This window comes from Montipora foliosa, chromosome 14 (genome assembly GCF_036669935.1).
Source record: "Montipora foliosa isolate CH-2021 chromosome 14, ASM3666993v2, whole genome shotgun sequence".
Classification (NCBI taxonomy): domain Eukaryota; kingdom Metazoa; phylum Cnidaria; class Anthozoa; order Scleractinia; family Acroporidae; genus Montipora; species Montipora foliosa.
The window spans coordinates 25,004,870-25,017,369 of NC_090882.1; the positions used below are offsets into that span (position 1 = coordinate 25,004,870).

Consider the following 12,500-nt stretch of genomic DNA (forward strand, 5'->3'; position numbering starts at 1 on the left):
CATACATTTATGTTTCATACTTAAGATTGATTTTGGCCTTATAAGGCCACTTCTCTTCAGAAAACCCAATTTCGTCTGCTGCTGCTTTTATAAATTTTGTATTTCCACCATTTTGCATGACGCTTGTGCTCTGCGTCTATGATGTTATATTTGCAATTCCAAACGTGGAAGGACATTCTTGGTCTCCTTCCCTCTCTCCGAAATCGAGTATGTTTCCTGTCCATCTCATCCCCCGTTTGTACTCAAACAATACTCACATTAGTCTTGTTCTCGTACAGTGTGAGCTGATGGTGGAAACGTATGAGGACGATTTGACAGAGTGGTATTGGAATCACCAAGATAAAGATCTCACAGAGTGGTTATGTATTGAAAGAGTGTTGAACCCAGGGGAGGATGGTAAGCAACACTTAACACTTATGACAGCACTCACCCTGTCTCAGACAGGAGATCACGGCATTTTTGGTTTAGAACAAATGACTGTCTTTGCTTTTAAGTGTTAGTGGGTGTTCTGAGTCCAAGAGAGAGGGGAAAGCAATGAAAGGAACAAAGGAAGGCGGATGGAAGGAAGGATAGGGGTCGAGAAGAGGGAGAGTGGAAGAAGTGAGGGAGGCACTTTCTTGGAAGCATACCAGGAAGGAGGGATGGAGGAAGAAAGTAAAGAGGAACCTTGTAGGGAGAAAGAAGGGATAAGAGGATGAAGAGAGGAGTGCAAGCGTGGAGCGGTTTAAGGAAAAGAGAAACCTTGTCGATATGAAGGAGTGGATGGAGTGCTTTAAACAGAAGAGAGGTAGGGAGGATAGAAGGATGCTTTATGAAGGAGAGATGAGGGTGGATGGATCGGTGGATGAATGGGTAAAGGAGGGAGATTTGGTGGGAGGAAGAGGGAAAGGGAAAGACCCTATTGAGGAGGAGGGAAGACGGGAGGGAGGAAGAAGCAAAGGAGCGACAAGTAGGAAGGAAGGAAGAAGGAAGGCCTGGATGAAGTAAGGAGGGTGACCAAGAGGGATTCAGAAAGAGGAGAGGAAGGAAATATGTTAGGAGAAAATAGGGGGAAGAGGAAGGAAGAAAAATGAATGGAGAGAAGGACCTCTATGGTTGACTAAAAAATTTTAAGTATTCTTCATCGAAGTTTTCTGAACATTGCAGAATGCTTGAAAAAATCTGAAACCGGAAAGGAGGATGAAGCCGGAAAGAATACAGGACAGATGGAACAAGGCAAGAAACAGGACGAGACTGAAGAAAAGAAAACTAACAAACAGACAAACAAAGAGAAAAAGTCGAAGGCCAAGGAAAAGACATCCTCACGGGAAAAAAAGGCAAAGACAAAGCCAACCGAAGAAGATGACGCGGAGAAAATTCAACGTCTCATCAGGGAGCAGACCGAAGAACAATCTGACAGGCGACGGAAAAGAAAGAACGAACATGTCGGAGGAAGAATGGATGAGCGAATGCGACACAAACTTCAGATGAGACTGCGAGAAATTGACGATGTTGATCGACTGCGGCGAGAACTTCGGAAAATCCGAACCAAAGAAATGACCGAAGATGATTATACCGAGGTTGAACCGTGGGAACGCGACATGGATTCGAGGATTCCCGATGAAGTGCGAAGAGATATGCGACGTCGACGGTTTGAACGAATGGACGACCCCGACGACTTGAGACGAGAATTGCGAACGAGAATAATTGATCTTGAGGACGACGAAATTGATGATCATTTTCTTGGGCAGAACTCGTTCGTTTTTAGAGAGTTGCGTCAGCGTTACATGACAGAAGCTGAAGAAATCCGCGACGCTTCAGAGCTGAAGAAAAGAATAGATGACTTGGACGCTCTATCGACGATATTACACGGAAGACGAAATCGCAAGCGCTGGCGAGACCGACCTAGGCACCACTACGGTGATGAATTGTGACGAGAACATGTGAACGAACCTGCGTATCTACCAAATGGGGAAAGATACATTCATAAGACATAAAACGCTATCGATTGAATTAGAGAGATTAGGGAGTTGTAGCAACGACGGCAGCTATGGCAACGGCAACGTCACAAAACAGGAATGGAGAAGACAGCGGCAACGTCATCGAGAACGTCATCTCAAAAAGTAAAATCGCGTTATTGTAATCACCTCGTAACTATTTCAATATTTTTAATTTGACAAGGTGTATTCTCTAACCATTGGAGACAACGCATTCCACAGTTTACTGACCAAAACGGTAAAAGATCGATGCATATACTCCAAGTTGAATGGGGGGAGTTCCAACCTTGTGCTAAACCCACGTAAATTATATTTAACATTCTTAAGATTGAAAAGCTTGCTAATGTAGGGTGCTCCGTGGCTATACCAGCACTTATATAACATAACTAGTGACTGGAATGCCTGCGTTGTTCCAAAAGACTTGATATTAACGATGTTAACTTGATATTAACTATTAACTAGAATGAGATTAGTCGGAACGGCGCTTAATTTAGGGGAGAAAATGAAAATTTATCTTCAAGTGCTGACGTCCTTGATAAAACCTCAAATTTGGTTATTTCATGTTGTTGTTTTGCAGACGTCGGCAAAGAAATGGACAAAAGTGAAAAACGCACGTGCAGCCGGGCGTGCAGAGCTATTGTTTTTCCCCACTAAATGTGCAAATTTGTGACGTTCACGTTACCGTTGCCGTTGTTGTTGCTTGAGTTCCCTAGTATCATTGTTCAAAGGAGGAAAAAATAGTCGTGCGGCACGCGTTTCAGTACATTTCTTTGACGTACTCCACAAATCACCAAAGGTCAGGTTTTAACGACAACATGGGCGTACAACACCGAACCAATGGTTTTGTAGAGGATGCCTGTTTTATGAGTCAATGAGTCATGAGTCAGTGAGACTCACAGTCAATATAGCAATAATTTATTGATTAAGCCTAAGCCCTCGTTTCAGTGATTAGGCCTAAGCAATCTCTGAAATTTTAGCTTTCATTTTATGGGTTAGGGTAACTGCACTAACTCATTGACTCGTGACTCATTGACTCATAAATACTTAATCAAACGATGGGTAGAGCTATCCGCCGGATAAATCGCTACCCAGTGTATAAGTCATAGCGAAAGCAGTTGCACTATCCAATGCGTAGTGATTCATCCGGTGGATAACGTTATCCATCTTTTGAACAACTGGGGACTTAAGTGGCGTTTTCGTCGACGTTGCCGTTGTCTGTGCTTAAACTCCTTGTTAGCATCGCGTTCAAACGTCATTTTTCCAAACCAAAGAAACTTGTTTTATTTTATTCGATATGATTTGATTTGGTTTCTGTTCAATTAGTAACCCAGCGCTAAATACAGTTGACACTGAAATAAAGTGCATTGTAGTACTAGTGGTAATCTCGGAGTAATGATTTGCGTTCGTGAAGGGTAGGGAAAGAAATAATGTTATTCGCCCTTATCACACGGCGGCCATATTGTCCCGGGAGACCGAAAGAGCTTTGTTTTACCACGCCAAGCCTCGCAGTGGAAACCATGGGGGTGAGGCTTGGCGTGGTAAAACAAAGCTTTTTTGGTCTCCTGGGACAATATGGCCGCCGTGTGACAAGGGCGAATAGCAACTAACAATCATTAGGCGCGTGATCGTCATTTGTGCACATGACGTATCAATGCACGTATGACGTAATTCAAGATGGCGCTGACAAAGCAGACAGATGCAGCTACATCCAATAATTGCATCAGTGTCGCTAGTTCACAAATATGAAGGAAGTTCTACACTTCGATTTATTTCGTTGTTTAAAAGACTTCCAAGGGCAATTTTGGAAGAAGTGAGAGTGAGGTTTTGATCTCGGATCGCTTGCGTCCATGTGTGCGTCACGTCACGCCATGTGTGCGTCAAGCGAGTATAATAAGTTCTGGAGGGAGGGGAGTCCCAAATTGCTAAAAACAAAACTCACTGAGCAATCTGGGACTCCCCTCCCTCCGGGGGGACATATATTCCCCTCGTCACCAGGCGTCCCGAGTTCAGTGCCATTTTGAATTGGACACTTCGCGAGGACAACGCTTTCGGGCCGCCATTTTAGCAGGTCAACTTACAAGTTCTACGGAGCCTGGTGGCTTCGCGTTGCTACCTGGAGATGCTTCAGTGGATTCATGGTTTAGAGAAATTCCTGTTCCACGAACCTGGCGTGTTTATTTAGTGACTGGATTCGATTTTCACGAAAAAAATCGTGCTTGTTTTGGGTCGATCGGAGTCCTTAAGCTGGCTTCTGTCTCCTACCTTGTCACTATACTATGAAGGAAGGTGAACGGGGACCATTTTTCCCGAAACTTCGTGTACGTATTAAAGACAACAACAGCTCACCACATGGTAAGTTTTATTGATTCTTATTTCCACTTTCTAGCAAATTTTCAGACCTAAACTTCGCCTCATATGTTCTCTATATTTTAATACCTACGTGACGCACAGAGTGAGCCTGGGTTACCTGTGCTGAGATAAGCAATGCAAACAACTGCTAATTTTAAAGTATTTAACTGAGATAGCGGTTACAATATATTGAAAGCTAACCAAATAAAAATGGGTGCTAAGACTTAAATCTTTAGAGCAACATCGTCTAAAAATGAGTGTTTGAAATGAGTGCTCAGACCCGGGGGGGGGGGGGGGGAAACTCCCTTATATAAGGGCTTAATGGGGACGTGCGGCCAGCCAGGGTATGTTTTTCGGGATTTTTGTCTTGAACAGGGTATCGAATTTATCATTTTTTGTCTTAATCAGGGTATCGATTTATCAATTTTGGTCTTAAACTGGGTTGAATGTCTTAAACAGGGTGTCAAAAATCGGAATTCTGTCTTAAACAGAGCAGGAAAATCAGCGATATTTGTCTTAAACAGGGTCACATGAGGGGCCGCGCCGCACCTCCCCACCCGGGGTTCAGACGCGAATACTATCGATGTGTATTTTACACCATGTAATTATTGTGAAATGTCCACAATCATTCTCTCTGTGCCAACATCCAATCACAACCCGGTACAATTCCTGTATTTAGCCGCATTTAAGCAGACGAACTTGCCTATGCTCACCCCAATGCACAGAATACCCTAGATGATGATGATGTATCATCATCATCATCTCTTTTCTTGCCCATTAGCTACAGATAGATGGCAACTTCTTAAAGCAGCACCCTTGCCTTTCTATATTATTGTTTCCCGTAATATTGCTTCACTTAATCTTTGTGATGACACAGGCATACAAAGGAGGCAAACGACGCCTTACCTTCGGGATAGATAGTCGTTTCTGAAGAGTCCTCACAAAATTGTAATTGGGGAAATAGACTAACTAAAGAGCCATTTTAGGCACCTTCGGGCTATTCAATCACAGACTTTTACTAATTGTGAAATAAAGTGGTCGTTTGATCTCTCTAAAGACTTGTACGCCACGTTGAGGTGTATTTGAGACTCTAAGACGGAGATGTATACGTTCCGCTTTTTTAGCTGAAATAGACGAGTTCGCGCTCTTGGTTGCATCATGGGTAATCAGGGCAACATGGTGGGAAATTCAAAGGTTTGTATTGAAATTAAAAGCAAAAGATACTGTACATGACTCTACTTTACAGACGTTCGCCTTCGTAAACCAAACAAATAAGTTCATGTTCACAACTGAGATGAACTAAGCTTGGTATCCTTTCTTTGGAATTAACAATTATTCGCCGAAGGCGAAGTGATTATCGGTGAATTTTCACCGAGACGAAGTCGAGGTGAATATTCACCGATAATCACTGAGCCTGAGGCGAATAATTGTTTTACTATAAATACACAGGTGATTATTTCAAAAAAAGAGAAAAAAAAAAACATTTCAACGCGAAATCATCTTCACTTACAGTGGCAAAACGACTACTGGCATCCATTTTGTCCGTCGAGGTGATTATCGGCTGATAATTAACAATTAGACCCGTAGCCCTTGAGGGCGAAGGGTCTAATGGTTTTAGTATCACCCAACTGGTCGGACAGAAAAGGCAATCATAGAGTTAGCAAAAGCAAGTTGAAGAAATATTTATTTGGGAATGAAACGAAAGAAAGCGTCACGCTTTTCGCTACTCGAGGACTATTACTAATAGTCCTGTAGTAGCGTAGTCAATTAAAATGCAGGATTTGCATTAGTCCACTAGTTGGGTGATACTAATCCGAGATAGCGCGCAGCCAATGAGAGCGCGCGATTTTGTATAATCACCTGTATTTGTACTAATTTCTAAATATTGCTTTTTTTGTCTCCATACATTATCTGTAATTTTGTGCCTTTGGAATTACAGAAAAAAATGTATGGCCGAAACTCTTTTTAATAAAATAATTTCTACAACAGCCATTCTCTCCAAATTTATTCTGCCGCACCTTTGAGCGCATATGAAAAACCCAAAATTGCATGCCATGAATACTTTTCATCGTTTTGAACTTTCTTACAAACCTTTGAATTTCTCTCCATCTTGCCCTGATTACCCATGATGCACTCAAGAGCCTGCGAGCTCGTCTATAGAAGTACAGGAAAATTTTAGGGGCTGAAAACTCACGCGCAGAATTAAAACGAGCTGATGATGTCGATCCAGCGTCGGAAAGTGCAAAACATGAATATGCTTATGTCGGAAATGAAAGGTATATAATTTTGTCATCCTACAAAAGCAAAAACTTTTCTCGAAACCAGTTTCGAACTAAAATGTAAGCTAAACGCAGAGTTTTGACCAAATATATTAGTTTTGAGTTCCCAGAGGGGCTGTAAGATCAAAGAGGATTTTTTTCCCTTCGTACTGATGCACCGCCAATCTATTTGAGCTTAAACCTACTCAAGGCTACATATAATGTATGTAATATTGCTCTTCTGATGTCCCTCATCCGGTAGCAATATATTAAGGGATTAATGGATGAGTTAATATTGACAACTGTAAGTGTAAAGTTTATACAAATCCAATTCCATTTGGAGTAACCTGCGATTTTTGCCACGCCAAGAAAAATCGAATATGGCAAATAGCAGCAAAGAAGAGCACAGTAAACCACGAACATATTGTACGCTACTTTTTTACGACGATGTACTTTGCCACATACTTCCAGGTTCTTTATATGCTGCACATGAAAGCGAACGATGCGATATATTTTAACGTAGGCCCCTGTACAAATCAGCAGACAAAGCAAAATTCCTGCGGAGTAATAGAAAGATTTAAATTTCGGAAGAAAAAGTACCCAAATGAAGGAAGAAATTCCGAAAAGTAGCCAGGAAATGATGAGAAAGTATCGGACACGTTTGACTGTGACGAGTTCCTCGTAGCGAAGGTGAAGACGAAGCGACAAGTAGCGTTCAAGACTAATCGCTGTAACCATAACAAACGACACACACGAAAAAAACGAGCCCGCCAAAGCAACTGCAACGGTAGATATACAGGTAGATGAACTTATGCCTTGAATGGCGAAATAGATAAGAAAAGCAATGTAAAATGGCTGCATAATTAAACCAACTCCAAGATCAGACAAGGCGAGTCCGATCAGCAATAGATTGGCGGGAGAGCGGAGAGTCGGGGAGCGCCAGATCGAAAAGATGACCACAAGATTGGCCAAAGTAGCGATGATGCAAAACGGAACGTTTAAAATGGCATTGACGACGAACGCGGCCTTGAAAGAATCATTTCCAGTGGAAGCAATGTAAAGATAAGCCCTGAGGCGGTCACAAAACTCAGATTCAGATTTTACATCGGAGATGTTCATGATGCACAGATCCTTCCAATCGTTTAGTTTTTGCTGCAGTCTCGACTCATGCACACTTTTTTAAACCCCGCGCTTCGTGATGTTTAAAAAATGACGAGGTTAAAATGAACAATCAAGGCAGCTGCTATGTACTGATTCATGCTGATTGTTTGTTTGCTTTTTAAAATGCTATGGCAATATTGCAACTTCAAACACGACTGACATCATTGCCGGTTCAATAGACCTTATAAGAATATATACCACCCAAGTGGATAGTGCTTTTCGCGCACTCGGATTGGTCAATTCGTCTGATCAGGTCAATTAGTTCATTAATTTCACTTAATTGATTTTACCTAACAGCGTTTCAAACTAATTCGATTTGAAAATTCTTACGTTTTGATAATGAGTCACTCTTAGTGCCTGCTTTTTTGCTGAATCACGAGACAATCCTTTGATATTTCAGTTTCCTTCGATGATACTATTTTAATTTCTTTCAGACCAAGAAACTCGAAATTCAACTCAGTTCTCTTTCCTGACCTGAAAATTATATATTCTGTGCGCCTGTGCGCTTATTTCAACACGTGGTCTGAGTACAAATAATAGTTTTTCCCTTATCGTGCACACATACAGTTCTCTAATCGTATTCTAAAGAAATGCTACAAAATTGAAAAAGGTTTCCCTGGGGGTATTGAGTCTGACGAAGGAGAGCATAAATAAGAATTATTTCTCATAAGAGTTTTTCTTTTAATGAACTTTATAATTGAAAGCCAAGATCAAAGTACGGTCAAAAAAGAGGACAGCACATCATAGAATGCATGGCATATCAGTTTTCTTGATAAAATTTGATAATGAATAAAATTCTGATATCCTCTCACTGTGGATGCATAATTTCACGCCTTTGCATCAGTTTTGCACGTGATACGATAACTGATCATCGTCCACAACAATTGTTTTGAACAAACACTAATAGGAAAACCGCTTTTAGATAAGTAAGAGACATACATACGTACATACTTTATTGACTTTCATCGTGAAATCTCCAAAATAAAACGAATACGAAAACTTAAATTCTGGATACAGCTGGTACAGCTGTAAGACGCTTCTCCAATAACAAAGTCCTGTCTTGCCTTTGACACTTCATAATCATCAAATCGTTTAGGAAGTCTAATAACTCAAGTTAGTCTTGGGCTTGTTTTAAGCGTAGGTAAACTTGGGTTAACTTTCTGCTGTACTGAAACTGGCCTAGCAATGAGCTGACTAGCAACTGGCTGACTAGTAACTGGCTGAAGTGGTGTTGCTGATTCTAATGAGCTAGCAATTGACTGAAGTGGTACCACTGATTCTGACTCTGAAGTACTATTCTCCTGGTACTTCTTAACAAATGACACATTTCGTTTTACTTCCACGCCATCTTTCTTCCTTAATGTTACTTCCCCTCTATTTCTGTCTATGACTTCACAAGGACTGGGGTCGTAGTTTGGGGACAGTTTGTTTGTTTTGGTGTTTCTCAATAATACTTCCGCTTCCACTTGACTCAGAACTGCAAGTCTCTTTGTGTCCACATAATCTTTCTGTGCCAGCTTTCTTGCCAAGTCTCGGTCACGGACTTCTTCATTGGCGATGGGTCCCTCACGTCTCAACTCTGGCAAGTTCGATCGCATTTCTCTCCCGAACATTAAGAAGAATGGTGTCACACCAGTTTTCATTTGGTGAGTGAGTGGACCTGTGAGCAGTTAAAAATTTGTGGAGCTCTTGTCGCCAATCTGTCTGTAGTTGCCCCACCGAACTCATTTCTAGCCACCTAGACAGGATTATGACGCCTATCGTCAAATCTTTGCCATCATACATTTAAGACAGTACACACGCACTACAAATTTTCCGCGATTTCAATTTCTCCGGCCAAGACAAACTTATTTTCACCATGGACATTACATCTCTATACACAGTCATTCCTAATAGCGAAGGTCTTCAAGCACTTAAACACTTTTTCGATCAACGCACTGTCAAAGAACCTAGCTCGGAAACGCTCCTCCGCCTTGCCGAACTAGTTTTAACGCTTAACTGTTTTTCATTCGCCGGCAACTATTAAAAACAAATTAATGGTGTAGCGATGGGCACAAGAATGGTACCTAGCTATGCCAATCTTTTTGTAGGATATGTTGAACACCAATTTTTTAATCAGTACAACGGCCCTAAACCTGAACTATACGGCCGCTACATCGACGACTGCATCGGCGCTATTTCATCCAGCAGAGAAGAACTCGATCAATTTATAACCTCCGTCAACTCTTTTCATCCGGCTCTTAAATATACCTGGGAAATTTCGGAAACTTCATTGGCTTTCCTAGATATCAAAGTTTCTATTAGAGGCAACGTGCTATGTACTAGTGTGCACTACAAACTTACTGATTCACACAGTTATTTGTTGTATTCATCGTCACATCCATCACATGTCAAGAACTCCATTCCTTATTCTCAATTTCTTAGACTTCGACGTCTATGTAGTGATGACTCCGATTTTTCCAGCAAATCAGAGGAGATGTGCCAGTTCTTCGAAAAACGTGGCTATCCTGTCTCTGTGGTCAAAGCGGGCCATCATCGCGCCCAACAATTTGATCGACAGTCGTCACTACAAACGTCACAGAAAGATAAGAATGACAGAATTCCATTCACCCTCACTTTCCATCCTCATAATCACGCAGTCAAAAGCATCATTCTTAGCAATTTTAAATTACTCCAAAATGATCCCGAGACTGGTAGAATCTTTTCGCAACCTCCACTTATTTCATTCAAACGCGACAAAAACGTAGGCAACTTTTTAGTTAGAAGCGCGCTCAAAACCAACGAGCAACCCGGCACTTTCAAATGCGCGCGCTCACGATGCAAAACTTGTCTTTTCATTGTTAACACTAGCAAGATATCGGGACCTAAGCGATCTGTTAAGATCACCGATCGTTTCACATGTACCTCCGCAAATGTCATTTATTGCATAACCTGTACGTTATGCAATAAATTATACATTGGTGAGACAGGTAGACGACTAGGTGACCGATTCCGCGAACACCTTCGCGGTGTTGAGAAGAATGACAAGAATGCATCTAAGCCAGTCGCTCGCCATTTTAATCTGCCTAACCACTCCAAAAAACACATGGCTATCTGCGGCCTTTCCCTACATCTAGGTACGACGGAAAGCCGCAAGATTCTGGAACAAAAAATCATCTTTCAAATTAGCACCCTTAATCGATATCCTCACGGTATTAACGAACGCTTTTCATTTAACTGATATATTCCTATTTTTCACGTTGCCATGTTACCACCAATAGCGTAGCTCCTACTCTACTATAAAAACTACACGTAACCCATAATCCCTCGATTCGCTCTGACGAAGGGCTAACGCTCGAAACGTCAGCTTTTAGAATCTCTGTACGGTGGCCAATTTACATTATCAACTCCGTTGATAAACCAAATTTTTGTATACTACTTCCCCACCGACGCAGCACCACAGTTTCTTTAGAAACTACCCGTTCATTTATTTGACTGAGATAGGAAATACAGGAGGTAATTTGTTCGTCATTGGTTAGATTAGTATCCAAAATCACCCCGAGATCTTTAGCGGTGTTTTCCGGTACGAGCTCTCTTCCCATGAAAGTGAGGCTGGGAGTGACCTATTTGTAATGCATTTGCCTGCTGCCAAACGCGGCATAAGTTTAGTTTTGCTTGGCTTCAACAATAAAAGGTTGTTACAACACCACTGGCCTATTCTATGCAAGCAAGAGAAAATGAGGGGACAGAGAGGGAGGCTCAAGGCGTTGGCCGGGATATGTTATGTCCACGAAAGTTATTTTTAGACGAGCGGAAGTCTTTGTTCTAGGGGAAGTCTGTCTTCCGAGACGTCCGCATGCAGTCTTGCTTCGCTCTCCGGTTCTTAGTGAAAAGAGAAAATGATGGCGCACGTGGAAGGCTGATGAATATGTGTTTTCTTTCAAACATCGGACCGAGGTTGGCCTGCATGCGGACGTCTCGGAAGACTTCCGCTCGTCTAAAAATAACTTTCGTGGACATGACATATCCCAAGGGCTGGACCGGGAGCCTCCTTCTCTGTCCCCTCATTTTCTCTTGATGCAAGTCATCTCTTAAGTCAGCAAAGGCGTTTTCAGTATCTTTCATTTTGAAGGATACGACTAGCTTCGTGTCGTCTACATAGCTCTGGACACTGCATTTCTGTGGTGCTCAAAGAAGATCATTGGTGTATTGACCTTTTTCATAATGGCGGCCCGATAAGTTGTTTTAATGCTGACAAGCCTTTCTAGCCTCACTGCAATGCGCAAAATTCAAGAGAATATGTTAACCAAAATGAGGTCAGTAGGTCCAATTAACATACATACTATAGAATATCAAATCGGTCGCCATTTATGAAAGTGTTCTATATGCTAAATAAAAGTGGAGAAACGTGACTTAATTTATGCAAATTGTCCCATTTCTTCCGCAATAAGAACTCACTCTAGTGAACAAAAAAAAGAAATTATCATAGTTTGTTCATGAAATTATCGAGTTTTGTGAACAGCCAAGGAAAAATACCTGCAACCGGTCGAATTCGATATTACCGTATTAATAAAACCCAGCTTTTTCAGCCCTTTTTTCCCAGTCATATCAAATCACCAGCCGGTTGTTTGGTGCTAAAACACTCGCTCGAACTCTCCATTTGAAGATTACATAACCCGAGTATCAGGCCTTTCTCCCTTCCCCTTTAGAGAAGCCTGATACTCAGGTTAGAGATTACAAGGCGAAAGCCTGGAAACTCCAAGAAATCCGTATAAGA

At 41.7% G+C, this 12,500-nt stretch overlaps 2 protein-coding genes across 2 annotated transcripts in view; one reads left to right on the forward strand and one right to left on the reverse strand.

Annotated features, from left to right (window-relative positions):
• The window catches only part of LOC137984745 (protein canopy homolog 3-like), an 8,045-nt gene extending 5,996 nt beyond the window's left edge, over positions 1 to 2,049 (forward strand). Inside the window, exons 5-6 of the mRNA XM_068832006.1 lie at positions 279 to 396; positions 1,147 to 2,049. Coding sequence (XP_068688107.1) covers positions 279 to 396; positions 1,147 to 1,913 — 885 coding nt within the window. The 3' untranslated portion in view covers positions 1,914 to 2,049. The remainder of the gene's footprint in view (positions 1 to 278; positions 397 to 1,146) is intronic.
• Positions 2,050 to 6,542: 4,493 nt separating this feature from the next.
• On the reverse strand, positions 6,543 to 7,741 carry LOC137985682 (adenosine receptor A2b-like). The gene has a single exon (XM_068833343.1). It carries the CDS (start codon positions 7,700 to 7,702, stop codon positions 6,770 to 6,772), a length of 933 nt encoding a protein of 310 aa, XP_068689444.1. The 5' UTR covers positions 7,703 to 7,741; the 3' UTR covers positions 6,543 to 6,769.
• Positions 7,742 to 12,500: the final 4,759 nt, after the last annotated feature.

What these genes read in the sequence shown, in the direction of transcription:
- LOC137985682 (XM_068833343.1), bottom strand. Translation starts at nt 7,702, where the DNA reads ATGAACATCTCCGATGTAAAATCTGAATCTGAGTTTTGTGACCGCCTC.